The sequence below is a fragment of the Armigeres subalbatus genome, unplaced genomic scaffold (genome assembly GCF_024139115.2).
Source record: "Armigeres subalbatus isolate Guangzhou_Male unplaced genomic scaffold, GZ_Asu_2 Contig561, whole genome shotgun sequence".
NCBI classification, from domain to species: Eukaryota; Metazoa; Arthropoda; class Insecta; order Diptera; family Culicidae; genus Armigeres; species Armigeres subalbatus.
Window position 1 is genome coordinate 186,161 of NW_026943327.1, and position 25,799 is coordinate 211,959.

Genomic DNA, 25,799 nt, shown 5'->3' on the forward strand with positions numbered 1-25,799 from the left:
GAAAAATATCCAGTTTTCCGCGAGCGGTAATGGCCGCCAGCTTGCCTGCGGGTTAGTCTCTGATTTGACGTTTCTGGAGGTCAACTGCACCCACGATTCGAGCATTTTGATCAATGTGGTATATAAGAAGGCTTGAATTCGCCGAATCAGCACCTTCTTATATGCAACATTGGTCAAAATGCTCGGAGCGGTGGGTGCAGATGACCTCCAGAAACGTCAAATCAGAGACTGACCCGCAGGCAAGCTGGCGGCCATTACCGCTCGCGGAAAACTGGATAGGGGTGATCGGGGCAATATGGGCCACCTAAGGAAATCGTTCCGAAAAGCGCCGAAAAACTCAAAAGAACATCGTTTGAATGTAGTTGACTTATACTAGAGAATGTTACCTTTCATATTACGTCGATGAATGACGAAAAATGCGTTTGGGAATTGTTGGAATGCACTTTTGAAAATGTATTGATTTCAATGTGTATTCCCGACTATACGGGGCAATATGAGCCACCATTTGGGGCAGTATGGGCCACCCATCCAAAACCTTTATTCAGGCGAAAAAAGTATCGTAATATGGAAGAATATGATATTCCTACAACAGTTGTGAGTATTCCATACCAAATAAAATTAAATAACCGCACAACAGCGGACTGAACCGATTTGTCACTCTTCACCGTTTGAACAGCCACATTTCAATTGGTCAATGATAATTTTTTCTGTTTCAATCGCAGTAATGCGCTGTTGTATTTTTTCCGTAATGAATCTTACATATATGATAATATTCTTGTATTTGACTACTGAAATTTAAACTTGTTCGCATTTTAAGGCCTGATATCTTGCTCTGTGCAGGTATGCCCATATTGCCCCATAGAGACCGGTTTTGGAAAAAAAAGTTTTATGATAAATTCAGATTTGTATCAATACAATCATGTGTGCACAATATTCAATTTTAATATATCTTTTGATTGTGGTGTATTTTTGACCTGTATTTTAATCAGTTTTGCGTCAAAACCTTATTTATAAACTTGAAATCTTATAATAATTTTACCTATGCAGCAAAAATTTACATTTTCAAGTGTATTTTCATGTGTGAATTGAATTTTAATGCGGTTTTCACGTTGATGCATATGTGGAGCATCCTCTTAAAGATCATATAACTTTTACATGATAAAACTTGTCAATAAGCTCAAAATGAGGGTGGCTCATATTGCCCCGTATGTTCATATTGCCCCTACTGCCCCTAGTGGGTGGGGGTCCTTCGAGAAATTGTTACGCGTAACAATTGGGTCCTAAAATGAAGAATCGATATTCGATTTTATTTCAGGGAACGATGAAGTTAATCATCCTGAACGCGTCAGTTTTTCTTTTGACTCAAAAATTGAAAGGAACATTGTTTAATTTGATATTTGAAAATAGATGAAAAATGCTTCCTCGACATTTTCGGTCTTGTTTGACGTAAGGATTCAAACGGTTCTTAAAAACAACGTTTTTCGCGTTACGTAATATTTGAACAGACCGTGAGGTGTTTTGACAATTGCAAAGTTGCCCGAATAAAAAAATAGCTGCAGCCCAGCGTTCTATACAGTACTTTATGCTTCTATTGAACAAAGGAAAATCTTACGCGCAAACATGCATTGATCCCGCCAAAAACGAAAATGAAATATCAGCGCGTGTTTGACATCACATTTTGACGTTTGACTGAATTTTAATTGGGTTTCGGTTTCTCACCAATTGACATCGTAAAAAAAAAATTAATTCGCTCAATCGATTCTTAATTTTATTTATAAGGTCAACTTTCCCAAAATCCATATTTTTGACGCCGCTAAGTATTTTCTGAATTTATTTAAGACAAACAATAAAAAAAGTGCTGGTTTCCCGAATAAAAAATATTATAGAAAAACAATACAACTTATTGTAACATTACTATCAAAAACAATAACTTGACCTTAGATTATACTGTAGATGAAAAAATAGAAATACATAAGAATGAATTGTTATGAATCATTCAATTAATTGTAAATGAAGTTTTCGCATTAGAACGTACGGGTTGTTAAGTATCGTAGCTATACAAAATCTGAGATTTTTTCATACACTTTTTTTGTCAAACAATAGAGTGTATCGTAATTATATTGTTGAAATATCCGAAGAAAACCGTTCGAGTTACATTAGATTTAATTGTATTTTTATACAGTAAAACCTCCATGAGTCGATGTTCTATGACTCGATATCGACTCATGGAAGCAAATTATGCCATATTAAAAAATATTTTATGGACTACTAAGATGGTCCCTTCAAACAACTTCCCAAGGATTTTCTTTTCTACATCTCGATATTTCGATGGTCGATGGTCCCTTCAATATCGACTCATGGAGGTTTGACTGTAGTAAAACAATACGATATTGAATTTCTTAATTGACGGCTTTAACGTTCAACAATGAAATTTAGAGAAAAATAATGCATTTTTTCGCAATGGGGTAAATATTGTTTAGCATTTTGAATAAAGTTTTCATCAGTTATCAATAATTAAAACTTATGTACTAAAATGATCCAAAAACAATTGCAAGTACAGTAGCCATTCGATAACTGCAAAGTGTTTACTTTTCAGTTATCGTATGTCGTTCGATAACTGCAACGCATTCTAGACGTCAAACGGTTGGCAATCGACGTCAGATGCAATAAAAGTGCATCTAAATGTGCAGCGCAATGCAGCTGTCTTTGAGTCTGACATCAGTTTGAAGTTTAATTATATCTATGGTTTAACGGTCCGATAACTGCAAAACTGTTGCAACTATCGAATTGCAGTTAAAAGGCATTGCGGTTAAATGATATGCAGTTATATGCTCTACGGTATACAATAGTTACCTATTGTATACCGTAGAGCATATGGTAATCCAATTATTTACACTATTGAGCCTATGTTACTGTTTTATCCGGGTTTCTAGATTAATTTGTAGTCAATTATTTCGACACAGTTGTTTCATAAGGGCGAATGTCGCAAACGTAAACAATGCCTTTTCCTGCAAATTCCTCAACAACTAGGACCGCTCCCAGGCAGCAACTACTCATAACTGGTGGCGCTCCGCGCCTTCTGTCGAACGGAAGTAGAAAATACCGCCAGAAGTATCTAATCTTCCTGAAATCAGCAGAAGAAGTCAATGTTTACGTTTGCGACTTTCGCCTTTATGAAACAACAATGTCGATTTACTTATTCGTATAAATACAATCGCCCAATGCTTTCATCAAGATTTGTCTGTCACTGCAGTCGGCATAGTGATGGCATTATTTGTCGGTATAAACAAAAATTCAAAAGTTGCGCTCGTTTCTCCATCGGTCATACGTCCATTGATTTACTTGATTTCACATTCCAAAAAGTTGATATTTTCCTTAAAATTACTTTATTTTTGTGCGTTCTGTGTTGTTTTTATTGGCTAATTACCAATCAAAAATGTCGGAGTCCGATGATATTTTCGCAGACAACTCGTCAGACGGAACCGGTAGGCTAACGATTTTTTTTTTTCGTATCTTTCGTATATTATTGATCTTCTAATTTCAGATTATCTGTCGTCCAGCAGCCACCAGGAGCCGCAGGAATCGATTTTGATTGAAGAAAGTGAGTACGGCTGGGCTGTTAGAAAACTTTCCCATACCTTCATGTGCAAATCGTTTAAAAATTATGTGTTTTTCTTTTGGCTTCAGCGGAAACGGAAACCGAAGATGAGGAAGACGAGGAGGAGAAAGCCATCCGGGAACGGATGAAGAAACGACAAAGTCGCCGTATGTCGTTCCATCCGCGTCAGACCAGTTCTGATATGAGCTCAAGCGAAAGCGAACACGAAGAAGGAACCGAGGTGTCCATTGCAAGCGATGGGGATACGAGTGAAGAGGAAAGATTGAACGAGAGCCGGGCTCTTTCTCCGGCCACACGTTTAAGCATATCCGGTATTCCGCCACCCGATTTAAACGAAACCGATGATGATGATGATGAGATAATTGTTGGGCGAAAAATCAAACGAAACGTTCTGCTATCGGACGATGAAGGTGAGGACGTGGGACAAAATAACGATTCTTTCGACGATAGTCTTCCGCTGCGTAGTTTTGATGCGGAAGGAAGCGCCCATAATGGCTCGACCAACCATAAGGATCGTCGGGAATCACCGGGCAAAGATCGTTTGTCTCGCGATGTAAGAATGTCCATTGAAACTAAGCTCTCCTCGACGGTGTTGGAACCCAACACGGAGGACGGCGTTTCTCGAAGCGAAAGTGACGCATCTTCCATTGCCATATTGGAAAAGTCCGATGAAATTTTATCGCTGTCGAGCGATGATGATAAGCCAGCCAAAATCAAGCCTCTGGTGCAACCCACGATCAAGTCCGCTCTGGAGAAGCAGCGTGTATCACAAAAGTTTTACGAAGGCAAAGTACGTGAGCTAGCAGATCTACAGAAGAAGCACGAGAAAATGGGAAATCTTTTCAAGATGAACATAAATCTGCCGGACAAAGGCGTTGGGCTGAAGAAGGCCACCGAGAATCTGGAGAAAGAAATTTCGCATCTTAAGAAGGAGATTGCTGGCATGGAGGTGCACGATATGCGAGGGATCCGAGATGAAATTCAAAAGAGTTTTGAAAGTTCTATCGATGCCAGTGGAAGGATAGTTTTAGGCAGTGCCAACACTTCTACTGCAAGGTGCCTTTTTTAATTGATTCTTATATAAGATAGTGGTACATACAATGGAAATTCGTTATTGCGCGAACAGTAGACGCAGAAAACTATAACACTAGACACTTGGTTGCGAATTTATTGTTGAAAATAGCAAATGACTCAATATTTTGTCAAGGAATCAGTTCAACTCCTTTTGCCAGCAATGCTTGTTTCATGCAAGAAAATCATTTATTGAAAATTTATGATTTCATTATTTTCTGATCATAATAGTTTGGTTGCAGGACCGACGCAAAACTTGAGTGGTTTCAAAATTGTCTAAAACGAATTTCCATTCTCTTATTATCTTATTAACATGTAACATTATGCAAAAACGAGATACATTCTTATTGATAAATTTTGTTTATTTTAGTAACAATGCCAGCGTACAATCTATTGGCGGTGATAAAAAGTCGAATGTTAACGACCAGATAGTTAACATATCGTGGGACGACATTAAAAAAACGAAGCCGATAAGATTCAACCAAAGCACACGGGAAAGCAGGGCATAGCAACTTTTGAAACGCAGAAAACGCTCACATTGGATCGTTTGGCCTCGTTGCACAAATCGATCGAAGCATGTCCCAGCGAAGATACGTTGGCCGACGCACCGAAGCTTCTGCGGATCGAGCTGATGACCCATCAACGCCATGCGCTAGCTTGGATGATGTGGCGGGAGAACCAAAAACCCAGAGGTGGTATTCTGGCTGACGATATGGGCCTTGGCAAGACGCTTAGCATGATTTCTTTGATACTGAAAAAGGCAGAGATCGAAAACCCAGATGAGGAAGAAGAATCGAGCGATGAAGAGGAAGAAGAAGAGAACTCCGGTTGGAAAGCGAAGGGAAGAAAGGATTACTTCGCCGGGGGGACTCTGATAGTATGTCCCGCTTCGTTGATGCGGCAGTGGGAAGGAGAAATCACAAACCGAGTGGCGAGGAACAGCATGGCCGTTAACGTTTATCATGGAACGAACAGAGATATGAAACCAAGGCACTTGGCAAAGTATGATGTGCTCATCACAACGTACAACATCGTATCCCGTGAGGCTAAATCGGATCGAAACGGCGTTTTTGGAGTCAACTGGGAAAGAATTATACTGGACGAGGCGCATATGATTCGTAATCATAAAAGCGCCATGTCGGAGGCTTGTTGTCGATTGAAGGGCCGTTTCCGATGGGTCCTCACAGGCACTCCGATTCAGAACAAGGAAATGGATATGTATGCCTTAATGAAATTCCTACACTGTACCCCTTTTGATGACTTGACACATTGGAAGAAATGGATCGATAACAAAACTTCCGGCGGAATGGCCAGATTGCAGACGATCATGAAATCGCTGATGCTTCGACGAACTAAAGTACAACTTCAAGAAAAGGTTCACTGCAGTGTCTCCCGCAGAAAACATCGAACTGGTTGAGGTTACATTGGAAAAAGATGAGATGAACGTCTATCAAAAGCTACTTTTGTACTCGCGCACTCTTTTCGGTCAATTTCTACATCAACGTGCTGAGAAGGAACATGACACTTATATGACCGGGGGTTATCGAAACGCACCAAGTTTTGCCCAAAAAAATCTTCCGAACATGGCCTTCGATCGTGTGCATCAGAAACTGAAGCAGATGCATGCCAAAGAAGAAGTAAAACAGTTTCAAATTTTGGTGTTATTGCTTCGGCTTCGACAAATATGCTGCCATCCAGGGCTGATCCATCAGATGCTTGAAGATGACGACGGAAACTTCGATATCAGTGCTGTCGAGGAAGAACAATCGGAAGAACTGGATTTGTTGGCTCAGCTGAATAAGCTCAAGATAACGGGAGCACCGGATGGTGAAGTTGGAAATGCAGCTGAAGTTAATTTCGAGATTGACGAAAACACTTCACAAGACGAAGCAGCGATTACGAAGGCTTCCTCGAAAGTAATGCGGCGCTCCAATCCGGTTTTGATCTCTCGAGGATCAGCTCGAAGATTGCAAGGCTCCTCAAGCTGTTGGACGAAAAAATCTTTGCAGTGATGACAAAGCGGTTATTGTGTCGCAGTGGAGCAGCGTGCTGGATATTGTGGCACACCATCTGAGTGAAAAGCGAGTTAAATACGTTTCGTTGACCGGCAAAGTGCCGGTGAAGTTCCGAAATGACATCGTTACGGATTTCAATAAAGAAAGTAGCGGCCCAAAGGTAAGTCGTTATATTTGATTACTTGGCATATGTGCGTGTGATGACACGAGGTAGAATTCAGGCGAAATTTCCTTTGCCTTAATTTTTTTCCATTTGTAGTCTTCATTCAATAACACTAAATCCTCTTCCGTCCGAAAGGTTTCATGTTAATGGATGGAGTGCATTGACACAGATTATGTTCAAGTAGAAAAATATCGTCGCTATTGCGAGTAAAACAAAACATCATTTCTCACTCCTAATTAAAAAAAAATCCATTAAACAAGCTGAATAGATAATAACCACCTGATGCTATTTGTTGAGTCGATGTTTCTCCCACGGTTGAAAAATATATCGCGACACGTGCCTCAGCAACTCAAGCCACCGTTGCCATGGCATGGTCGGAGTTCGTTTACCCGGAACAAACACGTCCCCGATTTGCAATTGGAAAATTTTCATTTTAGTTCATCGGTAGCTGTTACAGTTCTTACATCGAGAGAGAATAAATCCAAGCAAAATGTCCAACCGCACGTTCAACCGCCTGTGGACTAGCTCCCAAAAGGATCTGGAGAAGCTAGCGGTCAACGATTTCGAATACCAGGCAATCGAAGCGCAGCACGATCGCACCGAAATCCAGGGCCAGGTGTACGAGCTGTACCTGCGGTACATTGTAATTGCCAATAAGCTGGAGGAGATCTACGATCAAATCGTGCAACCGCAGAAGCGGATTTTGATCCGTCAACTGCTGGACAACTGTTTGGGACGAGTCCTCGAGTTGAAGCACGATCTGGTGGTAATCGATATGATGGAGTTCAGCTACAACGACACCGTGGTGGAGAAACTTGGCCTGACTCCACTGAGCATGGAGCTGCACGTGCCGAGGTACTTCCGTCGCGATAAAGAGGACATGCTGAACGAACGGCGAAAATTCATGGATGATATTTTGAGAAGAATCGGTGCATTGGATGAAGAGGTCGTGGAAGAAGAGCTATCAGAACTGGATGCCATCAAGATTATTCAAACACACGAACGAGCCAGACAAGGACGCTTACGAGCTCAGTTCATGAAAGAGTTGAAGCTACTCAAAGAAAAAGGTAAACCGGAAAGTCGAGACAAATCGACAACGGGTCTGAACGCTGCGATGAAGATCCAAAAGGTCTGGAGAGGTTACGCTACAAGACGACAGACGAGACGTAGAAAGATGGAAGAAATGATCCTGATCGGAATGATACCGCCTCAGGTCACTACAGCGCGAACAGCGGTTGATGAGTTGGAGGAAGCGAAAATGGCACGCTACCAACAGCAGAAGGAGTTTCAAGAGGATTACGAAAAATCGCTAGTTCGCGTGAAAGAGGAAATTTACTCCAAGCAAGGTGCTGCTATGAAGGAGGACATTGCCGATGAAATCCGCACCTGGTTCAAAGAGTATCAGAAGCGAACTGGTCGTTTGCCGGATTTTCCCTCGGAGGAGGCCGGTGGTTCCCGCCATCTGTTGAGCCGCCAGGCTACAGAAAGTGAGATGAGCCGGTCATCCGTAATGTCCTCTCGGGAGAGTAAATTGAAGTCTTCCAAGGATCCAAAGTTGCAACAAAAGCGACCTGGGGAGGTTTCGCTCGAGGAAGGATTGGATAAAGCATTCAAACCGATGCAATCCTCGTTTCTTCCGGAGATAAAGAATGGCATTGACGAGTACCTTGAGATTTGGAAGGGCAAGGATGAATCGCATAACCTTCGACAGACCTATTACGATGATATGATCTATGAGGAAAAGTATGCCGACGTTGAGGCAGAACTAAGGCGAATCGTAGATGATATTATGCGGCAGGAATTGGACTTACTGCAGATTGCGCTGGATAGAGACCGAGCCCAGAAGGGAAAGAAAACCAAGAAGGGCAGTAAGAAGGCTCGTCGGAGTGGCAAGAAGGGCAAGAAGAAACGTGAGAAAGATTTGACCCCTGATCGCACCACGGAGTCTCTGTTTGAGGAGTTGCTAACGAATGGTATTATCAAGAAGTTTCCTGAAACTCCAATCGATGCCTATGTGGGGGATTTGAGCTACGCTGCTCGCAGCGCTTTGAATCCTTCACCGGGAGATGTTCGTCATCTCATCAAACAGTACTGCATCCTTCCACTGGGTTCTGAAACTATCCGCAATTTTGGACCATGTATCAAATCTCTACTCATAGCCGGTCCGAAGGGTTCTGGAAAAACATCTCTAGTTCATGCAATCTGCACGGAAACAGGATCGGTCCTGTTCGACATATCGCCGGCCAATATTGCTGGCAAGTATCCGGGTAAATCGGGTTTGATCATGTTGATGCACTTGGTATCGAAGGTTTCGCGATTACTTCAACCATCGGTAATTTACTTCGGGGATGCCGAGAAACCGTTCATGAAGAAGGTCCCGAAAACTGACCGCACTGATCCAAAACGTTTGAAGAAGGATTTGCCCAAGCTGGTGAAGAACATCCAGCCGGAAGACCGAATCATGCTGATTGGCACTTCCAACTGTCCCTGGGAGGCGGACATGAAGTTGATGGTACAGACTTACCAACGGTTTGTGTACATTCCTCGGCCAGATTACGGTGCGCTATCGTACGCCTGGAAGGAAATGTTGAGCCACTATAGCGGCGTTCCACGGCAGTTTGACACAGGCGCGATGGCGAAAATCTCCGACGGTTACACGATCGGATCGGTTGCTAAATGCATCCGAGAGGTGATCACGTGTAAACGGATGCTGCAGCTGAGGACGCAACCCTTGACGCACCTGGAGTTGATCAACGCTTTAAGGTGGGTTGGTGTTGAAGGCTTCGAAGCAGATTCACCCGAGTCCAGAAGTCTAATCGGATTTTTTTCTCCTATTAATTTTGAAGCGCATTGGAACCCGTTTATAAGGAGGAAGAGGAAGCATTCATGTACTGGTGGTGTAAAACACCACTCGGTCGTCGTCGATCAAAGCAGATGGAAATGGAGCACGAAGCTAGAATGGAGTTGGAGAACGTTGGCAAAAAGAAAAAATAATTTGATGATTGATTTTTTTTTATATCCGCGATTTTTGTGCCTTTTTATAATAAAGTCCATTGTCTTATCTTTAATGGCCAATTAACATTTTATTAAGTTTTTGACAACTCGTAAAATACAAATTTAAATTTTTCATTTATTTCGTGTTTTAGGTGATGCTTCTGTCGCTGACCGCTGGCGGAGTTGGATTGAATCTTGTGGGCGCAAATCATCTGCTGTTGCTTGATTTACATTGGAATCCTCAGCTCGAAGCTCAAGCGCAGGATCGTGTCTATCGCGTTGGGCAAAAGAAAACGGTCTACATTTGGAAGTACGTATGCTGTTGTATTACACTCAGGTTTTTTTTACACGGTTGGAATTCATTAATTTTTCGGTTAACCTGAATTTTCACAGCTTTTTAAATACTCCCTGAGTTTTCTTTGATTTTTTGTGAATTTTTTCGTGGGGTTAACTCATTGTTTCATTGACGCTGAAGGTCTTAAACGACTAAAACCAAACCGTGTAAAAAAAAACCTGGGTGTATTATGAAATGTCTTATCCGTCTATCGTTTTATAATGGTTTTACATTTCCCCTGTGTTTTGCTTTTAACCATGTTACGGTAATCGCTGATTGCGTCCAGATTTTTTGTGTTTCGAGCATTTTGCTGTGCTTGTTGTTACTTAAATGTCCCATATTGCAAATTAGTAATAAGGAAACCAATTTGGCTTTTAAATCGTAAATTTTACAATTTTCCAGTTTTGTTACATTCTCAATAAAGCACAAAACACACGAAAACGTTTTAACCAAATAAGTATTGCAAATACTACCTGTCGTTGTCCTAATCATAATTCGGAACGTTTTAAAACTTATTTTTATTGACGTTATTCTTATAGGTTCATGTGCGTCGAAACGGTGGAGCAAGCAATACGAGGGTTGCAGGAAAAGAAGCTAGGAATCGCCAACGAAGTGTTAACCGGTACAAAGCAAAAGGGAAGCAAACTCAGCATCGACGATCTCAAGGCCCTGTTTGGCATTTAGAGATGCGGCGAGAAGTGTAGGATCTGTGATATCGACAATCATAATGTTCTGTATTTGTGTTCGTACTTTTGCTGATGTTGGTCGTATTTTCTAGAAAGGTTTCGTTTAATTAATGATGAATGAAACGATTATATGGTTGATGCTCTTCTTAACTAAAGCACATATTGTTTTATTTATTCTGAAAGAACAAAACCATCTAACATTTAGATACCAAAGTAATAAATCTATTTTATACCGCATATTTTTTTTCCACGTCACGCATGTTTTGAAAGAATTCAAAGATCAAGGAAGGGATCACTTTTGATAAAAAAAATCTAGACAAAAAAGTTATTTGGCATAGTTGAAATAATGGAACTTCCACATAAGGCTGAATCACATAACGCTGAAAACTTATAAGGCTGAGCACGAAAGGCGGAAAAAGTAAAAATCTTACAAAAGGCTGAAAGAACAAAAGGTTCAGGCTCGAAAGGCTGAAAAATCGTGAGAAAACGATTTCCATTGAAGAATTAACATTTGACGGTCATAGGAGCACAAACCAAAATGAACCGACACCTTCTTGCGACTCCTTGTCATTCACTTTTTATATGGAATTCTCATTTTCAGTCTGTATAGCATAAGAAATTTGGTGGTAGCATAGAAAGGAACAACACTTTATTGTTCTTGATTCTTGTATTTGGTTTTTGATTCTTGCCAATATTACTGCCTTCTTTTTTATCCTTTTCTTTTATCCTTCTCACTTCCTTCTCGCTTTTCTTCCTTCTTTTTTTTCTATTCTTCCGTCTTTTCTTTCTTTCTTCCTTTCCTTGTTTTTCATCTTCTTTCTTCCTTCTACCTTTTCCCTTTCTGTCTTCTTTCATCTTGTTCCTTTTTCTCTATTATTTTTTCCTTCTACCTTTTTCCTTATTCGTTTATTGTTCTTCCTTCTTCTTTCTTATTTCTTTCTCATATCTTTCTCCTTATTTTTGCCTTCCTTCATCATTCCTTCTTCTATTTTTTCCTTACTTTTAACTCCTATTTTTCTTTTATATTCCTTCTTCAATCTTTTATCTTTCTTCCTTCTTTCGTCCTTTTTCCTACTTCTTTCTTCTTCCTTTTTTATTCTCTGCACATTCCGTTTTCTTTATTCTCTATTCTTTACTCTTTATTCCTTATTATTCATTCTCTATTCTTTGTTCTTTGTTCTTTATTGTTGAGATAACTGAGCTTGGCAGTGTCATCCACGTGTATATCACTTGGCAGGAATCGCATTGGAATTCCGGCGTCGGGTTATCCAAGAGGCCATTGGTGTGAAATTTTGTACATTATACATCGCTATTCTTTTATTGAGCACGGATTATTGTCCAGTCACCTTATTGTCTTAACATTGATTTTTCTTTTACAATGGCCCAATCAGGCATGGCTACCGTAATAGAACCATTCCGTAAAGGAGCTTCTTTTGCGGATTGGGTTGACCGCTTGGAATATTTTTTTTGAAGCAAACGGTATTGCTGATAGTTTAAAGAAACCACACTTCATTACACTCGGAGGGCCAGTAGTATACAAGGAAATAAAGCTGTTATACCCCAACACAGATGTAACCGAGATTTCTTATGCGGATCTGATTGCCAGGTTAAAAACTAGACTAGATAAAACGGAATCTGATTTAATTCAGCGCTTCAAGTTTAATAATCGTGTGCAGCAACCAGATGAATCACTGGAAGATTTTGTTTTATCCATTAAGCTGCAGGCAGAATTCTGCTCTTTTGGTAATTTTAAAGAAATGGCAATTAGGGACCGTATAGTGGCGGGAGTCAGGGAAGTAGCCTTACAACAAAGGCTACTCAATGAACAAAACTTGACCTTGTCGACTACAGAAAAGATCATAACCACTTGGGAAATGGCGGGTGCGAATGCTAGTAGTTTAGGTGTGGCTACTAGTAGCACACCAACTACAGGAATTGTTTTAAATAGACTAATCAATACATACGCGGTAGCTAATCAAAATGCAGAGCAGATAGCATCATTAAGGGGACCCGTAAAAAGTAGATTGGGACGAAAGCCATATGACAAGGCCGAAACTGGTCGAGCTACTTATAACCATTCGGGTAACAGGTGGGGAGAAAACTCTCGAACAGCAGAATTCAAGGGAAACCAATTTAGAAAGCGCCCAGATTATTCCGGATTTACCTGTGACTTTTGTGGTGCCAAGGGGCATATAAAAAGAAAGTGCTTTAGGCTCAAGAACCTCAGGCGTGATGCGGTGAATCTTGTGGAATCCTACAAACCAGGCCCTAGCGCTGATAGACATTTAAACGAAATGATGAACCGTATGAGGACGCGTGACTCGGATAGTGAGGAGGACGACGGTGGTGATGTTGCAGGTGATTTTTCGTGTATGTTAGTGTCGTCTATCAACAAGATTAGTGAACCGTGTCTTCTAGATGTAAGCATTGACGGAAAATTGATTACAATGGAGGTTGACTGTGGCTCAGCAGTCTCGTTTATGAGCAAAAGACAATATGTTTCCATGTTCAATAGACCTTTAGAAAAATCCACAAAACAGCTAATAGTGGTGAATGGTTCGAAATTACAAATTGAAGGAGAAGCAAAAGTTAAGGTTGAATGCAAAGGTGTGGTTGCCGAACTGAAAATAATAGTTTTGGGGTGCACAAACAAATTTTATCCTTTATTTGGCAGAACATAGCTTGATAGATTTTTTCCAGATTGGAGACAATGTTTTTTTAGCTCTCCAATGGTAAACAACGTGACTCAATGTAATACTAGTAGATCGATAGAAGACATAAAGCAAAGGTTCAGCAACGTTTTCTTGAAGGACTTTTCTACTCCAATAGTCGGATATGAGGCAGAGCTTGTGCTCAAAGATGATACCCCCATTTAAAAAAAGGCATATGACGTTCCCTACAGGCTTAGGGATAGAGTTTTAAGTTATCTAGACAGATTAGAGAAGGAAAATGCTTCCCCAGTAGTGGTAGTCATTAAGAAAAACGACGAAATAAGACTTGTCATTGATTGCAAAGTATCAATCAATAAACAAATCATTTCAAATACATATCCACTCCCTACGGCACAAGATTTGTTTGCTAACTTGGCAGGTAGCAAAATATTTTGTTCTCTGGATTTACAAGGAGCCTATACACAGTTGGCATTGTCTAAGAGATCAAAGAAATTTATGGTAATAAATACAGTAAAGGGGCTCTACACATATAACAGGTTGCCGCAGGGTGCTTCATCTAGCGCATCAATTTTCCAGCAAATTATGGAACAAGTATTGAGAGGAATTAAAGGAGTGCAAGTTTATTTAGATGACGTTTTAATTGCAGGAAAAGATATAGATGATTGCAGGAGGAAGCTCATTGTTGTTTTAGAGAGGCTTGAAAAGGCAAACATTAAAGTCAATTGGGAGAAGTGTAAATTTTTTGTAACAGAGTTGATGTACTTGGGACATATTATCGGAGAAAAAGGTCTTTTGCCATGCCCTGACAAAATATTAACCATTCAAAATGCTCAAATGCCCAGAAGTGTTACAGAATTGAAGTCATATTTAGGATTGATTAATTACTATAACAAGTTTATCCCACATCTATCAGCTAAATTGCACTGTCTATATAATTTGCTGAGGAAGGGAGGTAAATATGAATGGACTGATCGATGTCAAAGGGCATTTGAGGAGAGCAAATCAACTCTGATGAAAGCAGACTTTCTTGAGTATTATGATCCTCTGAAGCCTATAGTGATTGTATCAGACGCTTCAGGATACGGGTTAGGAGGAGTCATAGCACATATAGTCGACGGGGTGGAGAAACCAATTTCGTTCACATCATTTTCTTTAGATAATGCCCAAAAATCGTATCCTATATACTTCATTTGGAGGCTTTAGCGTTGGTGTGTACCATAAAAAAGTTCCATAAATACTTGTACGGCAAACACTTTTCAGTTTATACCGACCATAAGCCATTATTAGGGATTTTTGGTAAAGCGGGTAAAAACTCGATATTTGTGACAAGGCTACAAAGGTATATTTTAGATCGGATTTTTGTTCTCGCTTTCCTTTGGTACAAAATGTTCCTAAAGATTATGATGTGGATCGTATTTGTAATATAAATTTTGGACAGGAGCTACCAATTGATTTTGCAACTGTAGCTAGATACACGAAAAACGATGAATTCCTCCAGAAAATTGTAAAATTTATGAGGCAGGGTTGGCCGAAGCGTTTGGATATACCATTTATTGACGTATTTTCAAATCAACATGAACTAGAAATTTGCGATGATTGTTTAATATACAAAGACCGGGTGGTAATACCTCAACAATTACAGGCAAAAGTGCTAACATTATTACACATCAATCACTCTGGAGTCGTGAAAATGAAACAGCAATCTAGACGCTATGTTTATTGGTTTGGGATTAATTCTGACATTGAGAGATTTGTAAAAAAAATGTGAAACGTGTGGTTGTATGGAAATAGTACCAAAAACCAAAATTTTATCTAAATGGATACCTACAACGAAACCTTTCAGCCGAATTCATATTGACTTTTTCCATTTCAATCACTACAATTTTTATTGCTAGTTGACAGCTTCTCTAAATGGATGGAAGTGGAATTGATGAGAAATGGAACTGATTGCAGTCAAGTTTTGCTGAAGCTTGTTGAAATTGTTTCACGTTTTGGGTTGCCCGACGTTTTAGTGTCGGACGAAGGGCCTCCTTTCAATTCATACACCTTCAAGCAGTTTTTAGAAAAACAGGGAATAATTGTCCTAAAAAGCCCCCCATACCATCCACCCAGCAATTGCCAGGCGGAGAGGTCGGTTAAGACCGTGAAAGAAGTTTTGAAAAAAATCTTATTGGAACCAGAGTTGGCAGAGTTGAGACTTGAAGATCAAATAAATTTGTTCCTATTTAGTTATCGTAACACGGTTGGCAGTGACGGTAAATACCCTGCAGAAAAAATGCTTGCATATCGACCAAAGACTTTAATTGATCTTTTGAACCCTAAACTTAGTTATAAATGTTCCTTATCCTCACCTCAGACAAATGATGAACAAAGTTCAAAAAATATTCTACCGTTAAAGCAACATAGTGTTTCAGACGAACTTACTGAAGGTGATGAGGTGTGGTATAGGAATCATAACCCAAACATACACATGAGATGGTTAAAGGCGATTTACTTAAAAAAATTCTCATTCAATACCTTCCAGATTATGATTGGAAACGCTCGAATCATGGCACACCGCGACCAGCTGAAACCAGTTAAAGGATCATCCTCGCCAAAGCGCTCCAATGTGTTCATCTCGCCACAATATACGAACGGGTTGCCAATGGGTGAACTGCGTGAGGAGGTAGTACACGGGGAACTCCCTGTAGAAATCCATCGAAATAGCAGACGAAAGAAACGTGGTGCTCAGGTAGCAGGCCTAGCGGATGAACAACTGCGTAGATCGAAACAAGTTCGGAAGCAAAATCGAACCAATGAGTATATTTATGATTAAGTTATGGTCGTGAAATTTTCTTTTGTATTTCTTCAGTTGATCTGATATCGAATATTATATATTGAATTAGAAATGTATTATTTGAATGAAAGTCAGTTCGAATTAAAGTTTGACAATGATTAATAACTAAATTCGATAGTTAATTAACATAAGGGGGAAGAGTAGTGTACGCTCTAGTGAGTTCGTACTGTAAATATACTGTGGCTTAGAATGATAAATTTGTATAACAATTCAAGACAAAATTTTCAAAACGACTTATCTGCTTTTTTAAACAAAGATTCAAACGACGATTTGACGAATCTGATAGCTCTCCCACGCAAACCAACACCACCAATAGGTAGGTGAAGGTTTCCGCTACCTGTTGATGGTGTTAGTTTGCGTGGGAGAGCCATCAGATTCGTCAAATCGTCGTTTGAATCTTTGTTTACAAAAGCAGATAAGTCGTTTTGAATTTTTTTTCTTGAATTGTTATAATCGGAAATAAAGTGATCTCTGATCAGTCAGTTTCGTATCAACCTAGCCCTGAGTTAGACGTGTTTTCTGCTCACCGAAATATCCACCAGATAGTATCAAAGGTTAGATACAAAAGTAGGGTCGTCAAAACTATTCGTCATTGGCGTTATCAATGAAAATGATATTGATAAGGGAAGGGATGTGGAGGGCTGTTCAGCCAGCGCAGAATCATAATGTTGATCCAAAAGCAAGTGAGCGTACACTGTCAACGGTTTATTTGACGTTGGATAAGAACAACTATAGCCTAGTTCAAACCGCAACCAGTGCTCAAGATGCATGGAAAAGATTTCGGTAGGCATTTCAAGACGATGGCCTGATACGAAGATTTGGATTGTTGGACCGGTTGACTTCGGTGAAGCTGGAGAACTATAATTCCGTGGAGGATTATGTGGACAACTTGGTGTCCACCGCCAACGATTTGAGCGAAATAAGGTTCGAAATGAATGACCAGTGGCTGGCGTCATTACTGATGAAGGGGCTTCCAGAATATTACCATCCCATGGTAATGGGATTGCAAGTGTCCGATCTAGCACTGACTGCTGATGTGGCAAAAACGAAGATTCTGCAAGATGTTAAATGGCCAATGTCGAGTTCTGGTTGTGAAGGCGCATTATATACGAAGTTCAAGTCCAAACATTTCAAGGGCACGAGCAAGAAGAAGGACAAAACGTGTTTCATTTGCAATAAGCTTGGACATTTCACGGCCGAATCTAATCAGAAACAAAAGCAAAGTGTTTATTCAAAACCGAAGAACAAGGCTTTGTGTGCGATATTGGCTGTTGGTAAAGGAAGTGCAGAAGATTGGTACTTCGATTCAGCTGCTAGTTACATGACAAGCTCCGAAAATAATTTCACAAAGCAAGAAGTATTTTCTCATCCAGTCGATACTGCAAACAATCAATGTATGATGACTTCAGCAAAAGGAATTGTGAATCTTGAGCTACAAGAAGGACCCATCGATGTCAAGGAGGTTCTACATGTTCCGGATTTGGCAACAAACCTGCTATCGATCAGTAAGATTTGCCGTAAGGGATCAACGGTAACATTCACTGCCGATTCTTGTAAAGTTTTTGATGAAGATGGAGAGGTAATTGCTTCGGGGACCGAGGTAGATGGACAGACTCAATTGCGTTAAATCGGAAACATCGTTGATGACAATCGAAACGGAAGTCTGGCATAGAAGGTTAGGACATTTGAACCAACAAAGCATGACGAAACTCACAATCATAGCAGATGGTATCGATTTTCGGAAAGATTTTGTTATTGACTGTGTGACCTGTGCACAGGAAAGCAAGCTCGTGATCCGTTTTATTCCAGCACACCGTCAGCTCGACTTGTGCTGTTGTGTTTGTTGTGTTGTGTGTTGTTGGATTTGGTACATACGGATCTCTGTGGGCCAAACTAAGAACCATCGCTTAGTGGAATCCGGTTCTTCCTTACATTCGTGGACGATGCCAGTCGCAAGGTTTTTGCGTGTATTTCTTGATGTCAAAGAGCAGCGTCAAATATGTATTCTCGAGCTTCAAGAACATGGTTCAACAGCAGACAGGAAGAATCTAACGATTCTCGAATTTTCAAACCAGATATTAATACTATCATAACAAGTCGTGACGTAAGGTTCATCAATGAAGGAAAATCCTTGGCGTGTATCGAACAGCAAAGCAAGGAAGTCGAGTTCATGGAGCTTAAATCGTGGATTGAAATTGCTGAACAAAACGAAATGGTTTCCAGTATACAAAGCAACATTAATCTGAATCCTTCTACTGAAGACGTTGAAATGTATTCCTTACTTCAAAATGCTGATTCTAGTGAGGATGAGTTCGTTGATGCAGATTAGAATGTTGCGCTCCCACCGCAAACAACAAGACTAGCTGATGATCAGCAATTGTCGAGGCACAACGGTCGGGAGCGCCGATCCCCAGATAAGTACAGCGATTATGTTTGTTTTAGTTCTATTGCTGGCTCTGATGATTTCCTACAGAACGATTCCTTAAATATTATGAGTATGATCCATCGAACTATAGAGAGGCACTAGGCAGTCAATCGAGCGGATCATGACAGTTGGATTGAGGCAATGAATGAAGAAATTTAGGCACTGAAGGGCAATAACACGGGGGGGCTGGCCAACTTGCCAGACGGAAGGAAGGCTATACGCAACAAATGGATATATGTACAAGACCAAACGAAATTCAGATGGTGACGTAACTCGTTATAAGGCCAGGCTTGTGGTGAACGGGTGCTCACAACGTCCTGGCATAGATTATGCAGAAGGTATTCCCCGGTTGTGAGATACTCAAATATTCGTTAGCTGATGGCTCTCGCAGTGCAGCACGATCTTGAAATAGAACAAATGGATGCCGTTACAGCGTTTCTTCAATCAGACTTGAAGGAAGAAAGTATTTTTATGGAGCAACCAGAAGGTTATGTGAAGGATCCTACCAAAGTTTGTAAGTTGAAGAAAGCTTTGTATGGCTTAAAACAATCAAGTAGGGCATGGAACCGGCAGTTAGATGAAGCAATGCAGCAGTTTGGACTTTCTCGCTCCAAAGTCTCGCACAATACAAGAAGTTCTATGGTGGACACAGTTACTACAGGAGATAAGAAGATAACGGTCAATTCCAATTTGATGTGTATTGCTGAAAACGATGGATTCAACCCCAAGACCAAGCATATTTTTTGTCAAGGACAGTTTGGAAAACGAAAATGTTGAGCTACACTACATCCCATCACATTAACAACCAGCAGATGGTTTCACCAAGATTCTTTCGAAGCAGAAGTATGAGATTTTCCGGAAGTATTTAGGGATAGTAAACTAAGGAGGAGTGTTTAGATAACTAAGTAACCTTTTTAGTTTACTAATGTATGTAGCTAGCCCTAGCAACTTGGTTGTTTACTATGTATAAGCAGTTCCAATAAATTTTCATTCCAACTTCATGCTTACACCACACCAGACGTTCTTTCACTAACTCACACTTTCACTAACTTTATTCTTTATTCTTTATTCTTTATTCTTTATTCTTTATTCTTTATTCTTTATTCTTTATTCTTTATTCTCTATTCTTTATTCTTTATTCTTTATTCTTTATTCTTTATTCTTTATTCTTTATTCTTTATTCTTTATTCTTTATTCTTTATTCTTTATTCTTTATTCTTTATTCTTTTTTCTTTATTCTTTATTCTTTTTTCTTTATTCTTTATTCTTCATTCTTCATTCTTTATTCTTTATTCTTTATTCTTTATTCTTTATTCTTTATTCTTTATTCTTTATTCTTTATTCTTTATTCTTTATTCTTTATTCTTTATTCTTTATTCTTTATTCTTTATTCTTTATTCTTTATTCTTTATTCTTTATTCTTTATTCTTTATTCTTTATTCTTTATTCTTTATTCTTTATTCTTTATTCTTTATTCTTTATTCTTTATTCTTTTATTCTTTATTCTTTATTCTTTATTCTTTATTCTTTTATTCTTTATTCTTTATTCTTTATTCTTTATTCTTTTATTCTTTATTCTTTATTCTTTATTCTTTATTCTTTATTCTTTATTCTTTTATTCTTTATTCTTTATTCTTTATTCTTTTATTCTTTATTCTTTATTCTTTATTCTTTATTCTTTATTCTTTATTCTTTATTCTTTATTCTTTTATTCTTTATTCTTTATTCTTTATTCTTTATTCTTTTATTCTTTATTCTTTATTCTTTATTCTTTATTCTTTATTCTTTTATTCTTTATTCTTTTATTCTTTATTCTTTATTCTTTATTCTTTATTCTTTATTCTTTATTCTTTATTCTTTATTCTTTATTCTTTATTCTTTATTCTTTATTCTTTATTCTTTATTCTTTATTCTTTTATTCTTTATTCTTTATTCTTTATTCTTTTATTCTTTATTCTTTATTCTTTATTCTTTATTCTTTATTCTTTATTCTTTATTCTTTATTCTTTATTCTTTTATTCTTTATTCTTTATTCTTTATTCTTTATTCTTTATTATTCTTTTCTTTATTCTTTATTCTTTATTCTTTATTCTTTATTCTTTATTCTTTATTCTTTTATTCTTTATTCTTCTTTATTCTTTATTCTTTATTCTTTATTCTTTTATTCTTTATTCTTTGCCTTTATTCTTTATTCTTTATTCTTTATTCTTTATTCTTTATTCTTTATTCTTTTATTCTTTATTCTTTATTCTTTATTCTTTATTCTTTATTCTTTTATTCTTTATTCTTTATTCTTTATTCTTTATTCTTTATTCTTTATTCTTTATTCTTTATTCTTTTATTCTTTATTCTTTATTCTTTTATTCTTTATTCTTTATTCTTTATTCTTTATTCTTTATTCTTTATTCTTTATTCTTTTATTCTTTATTCTTTATTCTTTATTCTTTATTCTTTATTCTTTATTCTTTATTCTTTTATTCTTTATTCTTTATTCTTTATTCTTTATTCTTTTATTCTTTATTCTTTATTCTTTATTCTTTTATTCTTTTATACTTTATTCTTTATTCTTTATTCTTTATTCTTTATTCTTTATTCTTTATTCTTTATTCTTTATTCTTTATTCTTCTTTATTCTTTATTCTTTATTCTTTATTCTTTATTCTTTATTCTTTATTCTTTATTCTTTATTCTTTATTCTTTATTCTTTATTCTTTATTCTTTATTCTTTATTCTTTATTCTTTATTCTTTATTCTTTATTCTTTATTCTTTATTCTTTATTCTTTATTCTTTATTCTTTATTCTTTATTCTTTATTCTTTATTCTTTATTCTTTATTCTTTAATTCTTTATTCTTTATTCTTTATTCTTTATTCTTTTTTCTTTATTCTTTATTCTTTTATTCTTTATTCTTTATTCTTTATTCTTTATTCTTTATTCTTTTATTCTTTATTCTTTATTCTTTATTCTTTATTCTTTATTCTTTATTCTTTATTCTTTATTCTTTATTCTTTATTCTTTATTCTTTATTCTTTATTCTTTATTCTTTTATTCTTTATTCTTTATTCTTTATTCTTTATTCTTTATTCTTTATTCTTTATTCTTTATTCTTTATTCTTTATTCTTTATTCTTTATTCTTTATTCTTTATTCTTTATTCTTTATTCTTTATTCTTTATTCTTTATTCTTTATTCTTTATTATTTATTCTTTATTCTTTATTCTTTATTCTTTATTCTTTATTCTTTATTCTTTATTCTTTATTCTTTATTCTTTATTCTTTATTCTTTATTCTTTATTCTTTATTCTTTATTCTTTATTCTTTATTCTTTATTGACGACTCATACAAAATTTTAGAGATTTCATACAAAAAGTGTGACGAAAGGGGGAGGGGGGGTTCAAAATCGCCAATTTTTGCGTGACGTACTTTATGGATCTTCCCTAATGTGGGTATTCATCCATCGATGTCTACGTTTTACAATTCAGGCCTGGTGGTCTCACAACTGGATCTCGAATGCTGAGCTTCATCGACGATGCCATCAGAAACCGATAACAACAGAGATTCGAGAACGTAAATGGAGGTGGGTCGACCACACATTACGAAAAAGCGGAGACGAAACTGGAATCCGGCAGGACATCGCAGCAGAGGCGGAGAAAGGGTTTTAATGCACTCGCGTTTTCAAGAGCACCCCATTCAAAATGGAAGCCACGCATAACTGTAATTTTTATTGTTCCACGCATGCTGAGACGCAGTCATAATAAAAATAAAACCCAGATTAATCCACCTAGCGTTGGTGATGCCTTTCTCGCAATTAGTTAAGACGCCAACCTTATATGGGGCCTATATGGTTCGGTGTACCATTTTCTTCATAACTTTTAATTTTAAACGCAATGACCGATCGTTATCAAATTCAGTAGTGATCAACAAGGCTTTGTCCTCTGTCGAATAAAACATGTTGCGAGAAAATCGGTTAAGGATTACTATACGAAAAGTTGTCTAATGTTTTCTTTAGATTTTGTGCACACACATACACACACACATACACACATACATACACACGGACAGACAGACATGTGCTCAGTTCGTCGAGCTGAGTCGATTGGTATATAAAACTATGGGTCTCAGAGGCTTCTATAAAAAGTGCGTTTTCGGAGTGAAATGATAGCCTTTCGGTACAACTTTGTTGTACGAGAAAGGCAATAAAAATGACAGTTGTGCCTGGCTCCCGTTTTGAAAGGGGTGCCCTCGAAAACGTGAGTGCATTTAGTTTTGGATTTGGGAAGGCTGGTCCTAGTGGTCCATGTGCATAGATTCAAAAAGTTGAAATTTGACAAGAAACTTTGCATATTTCTCACTATACTTTTTGGCACATCAGTCATAACATGTTGGTACAGTTGAGTTGCAGATAATTGCAAAAATGAATTTATTTTTCAACTTTTTTTGGGAAAAGGCGTCTCCTGTAAAATTTACTCAATGTGACTTTCGCACTGGTTCATTTGTTATTCGAATCGTTTTGGACAATAACAATTTTACTAATTTCGGGTAGGTATTAGGTTTGCTTTGGAATAAAACAGATGGAACATTTGTACTACCAATTCCTTACAGAATGGTTAGCATTTTTATTGTGTTTGCATAAACAAAATATATTCAAACTCAAACATTTGTGTTGATTGTTGCAGACTACTATGTGTGGTGACATGGGGACATATCTGTATGTTTTAACGATTTTCATTTAGTTTCATTCTAGTACTATTTTTTTGTTGACTTGAGTGCAGCTTCTCATTCTATACAAAAGTGACAATGTTATGCTACATCACCTAATTTGTGAACATGCTTCAGAGATGTTACAATTCCTATGGTATTTGGTATTTTTGATATTATATAAATCTAAATAATTACAATGATTTGCTAAAAGTTGCATCTAAATTCCGACTTAACAATTGAGAAACATATGAAATATCTCAAAACAAATTTTACCTTTTAATTGCATTAAACTTTATCTCGTAAGCACTTTCGTTTTGCAACATCAAATAATATTCTAATATAATAAACTATACCTAATTTCATCTAATCACATATGTGTAGAAATAATAAATTGTATATCAAAATATATTTCAAGTATTATAACAACATTATTCTTTAGAAATAATTTACAAACTTCCTTCGTATTTCATTCTGGTTTGAATTTAAGATGATATTCATATCTCAATAGTGCAAACATGTATTCGCAATTTAAATGGTTGTCTTGCTTCCAGTTATTCGACAAATTGTCTTCAAAAATGCTACAGTATTTCAAAAGAAAAGTCGAATTAGAAAAGTATTTATCGCAATTTTTATTGAGCAGTTGATCTTAATTTGTTTGTTGATAATACATCAATCATGTTTGTATCCTATTATTTTTGTAATACGTTAAATATCTAGATGTATTAATTCAAATCTACATCAGAATTCGTGTTTTTTTTATTTTCCACATATTTCTATCACTAAAGCATGTCAATGACCCACCTTAAAACTAAACCTTGAAAACTTATAGCTCTGTATATCATAATGATAATATAATGCTTATTGTTATTGTATGTATTATATATTAATTTTAAAAGTTTTATCAACGCTCGTATGTATTTTTTTTTGATTTTTGGTATCCTTTTGAATACATATGCTGTTTCTTATCTAAATATAACAACCTAATATCTAATTTATACTAACAGTATATTTAATCACATTTCCAAATTTGTTGAAGTAGTAACGTGCTGTTTGATGCTGTTGTTGTCTATTAATCACATAGTATGTATTTTATATAAATTAAGGTCATCAATAAAGTTTTATAACAAGTAACATTGAGGTCACAATAAGAAGCTTTAATTTATAAAGATAGGCTTACAATGATTTTCCTTAGATTGAGATGCAACATTCAAAGCACGATTGAATCTTTATATGAAAATTATTTTGAGCTTCTAGCGGAATGTCTTACTGGCCTTACTGTTGAGGTCGAGATACGTATCTGTTAAAGTTATAATCAAGTTGTGAAATTAAATGCGATAGTACGAACTCGTCTAATGACAAGTGACGATTGAATCTCAAGGAAATTGATGAAATAAAGATAAGATTAGTTTAGCAAAATTTGCAAAATAATTAAGTACGAACTGTTTCTAAACTTCTAGTAGATTACTAAATATTTCTATTTCTATTAATAATTTCGAATATCATTCGTATTCGTAGATGTTCATAATGAATGGAATTTATAAGCAAATAGTTTGATAGAAAAATAGCTTAAATTGTCAGACATTACATAAAATGTCTGAACTGATTTTGAGGCTTTGAAAAGGCTTGAATACATTAGATAGGTAGATGATCTTGAAACTTGGCAAAGTTCCCTACTTTCTATCAGGACCTCTAGAACGAAATAATCGTTTAGGATTCCAGTGTTTTTTTTTCATTGTATTATGGAGAGAGAATGTTCAAAATTCTTATATTTTTCTAATTTTGAAATACATTTTCGCTACTCAGTAACCAGGGGGAGAAGGTGGAGCACTGAATCCCTACCCCGACATGTGCGACATCTGGATTTGGTTCTAAAATGTAAACAACAGTGCTAATTCTCTACCACCTTTTTGTTATGTCGAGGCAATTTTTATGCATACTTTTGTTTTCGATATTTTATCAAAATTAAACAATCAATCATGCTGCAATATAACGATGTGGTATGCTTGAGATACCTGCTTGATTATAGGGACTCGAAAACGAATTTGTTTGTAGTAACTAATCGAATATAAAAATGTTCGCATTAACGATTGCGCCCTAACACCGGTTCTAAGCTTCGATGCAGAGTACACGAGCTTTGTTCGCCAGTGACAGGCGTATGGGGCCCTTGCAATTAACCCCAAATGAAATGAGGATTCCAAAAAATTCATGGGATGGTACTGAGATGAACCAACCCAGGGCTGAAATCCTCTATAATAAAGATAAAAAATGGGATGGTACATTCTGCA

At 37.0% G+C, this 25,799-nt stretch overlaps 4 protein-coding genes across 4 annotated transcripts; all 4 read left to right on the forward strand.

Moving 5' to 3' along the window:
* The first annotated feature begins 3,281 nt into the window (after positions 1–3,281).
* LOC134204412 (transcription termination factor 2-like) lies at positions 3,282–5,199 on the forward strand. The gene is made up of 4 exons (XM_062679234.1): positions 3,282–3,485; positions 3,545–3,601; positions 3,688–4,675; positions 5,061–5,199. The coding sequence occupies exons 1-4, from the start codon at positions 3,437–3,439 to the stop codon at positions 5,197–5,199; spliced, it is 1,233 nt and encodes a 410-aa protein (XP_062535218.1). The 5' UTR covers positions 3,282–3,436.
* Positions 5,200–5,321: 122 nt separating this feature from the next.
* On the forward strand, positions 5,322–6,239 carry LOC134204413 (transcription termination factor 2-like). Its single transcript, XM_062679235.1, has one exon. The coding sequence runs from the start codon at positions 5,322–5,324 to the stop codon at positions 6,105–6,107; it is 786 nt and encodes a 261-aa protein (XP_062535219.1). The 3' UTR covers positions 6,108–6,239.
* Positions 6,130–6,768, forward strand: LOC134204414 (transcription termination factor 2-like). The gene has a single exon (XM_062679236.1). The coding sequence runs from the start codon at positions 6,130–6,132 to the stop codon at positions 6,700–6,702; it is 573 nt and encodes a 190-aa protein (XP_062535220.1). The 3' UTR covers positions 6,703–6,768.
* Positions 6,769–7,022: 254 nt separating this feature from the next.
* On the forward strand, positions 7,023–11,037 carry LOC134204415 (dynein regulatory complex protein 11-like). The gene is made up of 4 exons (XM_062679238.1): positions 7,023–9,631; positions 9,715–9,841; positions 10,015–10,172; positions 10,736–11,037. Exons 1-4 carry the CDS (start codon positions 7,359–7,361, stop codon positions 10,878–10,880), a joined length of 2,703 nt encoding a protein of 900 aa, XP_062535222.1. The 5' UTR covers positions 7,023–7,358; the 3' UTR covers positions 10,881–11,037.
* Positions 11,038–25,799: the final 14,762 nt, after the last annotated feature.

Bases quoted from the DNA above. Each gene is read 5' to 3' on its own strand.
- LOC134204412 (XM_062679234.1), top strand. From the start codon at position 3,437: ATGTCGGAGTCCGATGATATTTTCGCAGACAACTCGTCAGACGGAACC. The intron at 3,602-3,687 runs GTGAGTACGGCT...TTTTGGCTTCAG, and splicing joins ATCGATTTTGATTGAAGAAA to CGGAAACGGAAACCGAAGAT. The intron at 4,676-5,060 runs GTGCCTTTTTTA...TGTTTATTTTAG, and splicing joins GCCAACACTTCTACTGCAAG to TAACAATGCCAGCGTACAAT.
- LOC134204413 (XM_062679235.1), top strand. From the start codon at position 5,322: ATGACCCATCAACGCCATGCGCTAGCTTGGATGATGTGGCGGGAGAAC.
- LOC134204414 (XM_062679236.1), top strand. From the start codon at position 6,130: ATGAACGTCTATCAAAAGCTACTTTTGTACTCGCGCACTCTTTTCGGT.
- LOC134204415 (XM_062679238.1), top strand. From the start codon at position 7,359: ATGTCCAACCGCACGTTCAACCGCCTGTGGACTAGCTCCCAAAAGGAT. The intron at 9,842-10,014 runs GTTGGCAAAAAG...TTCGTGTTTTAG, and splicing joins CTAGAATGGAGTTGGAGAAC to GTGATGCTTCTGTCGCTGAC. The intron at 10,173-10,735 runs GTACGTATGCTG...TTATTCTTATAG, and splicing joins AAAACGGTCTACATTTGGAA to GTTCATGTGCGTCGAAACGG.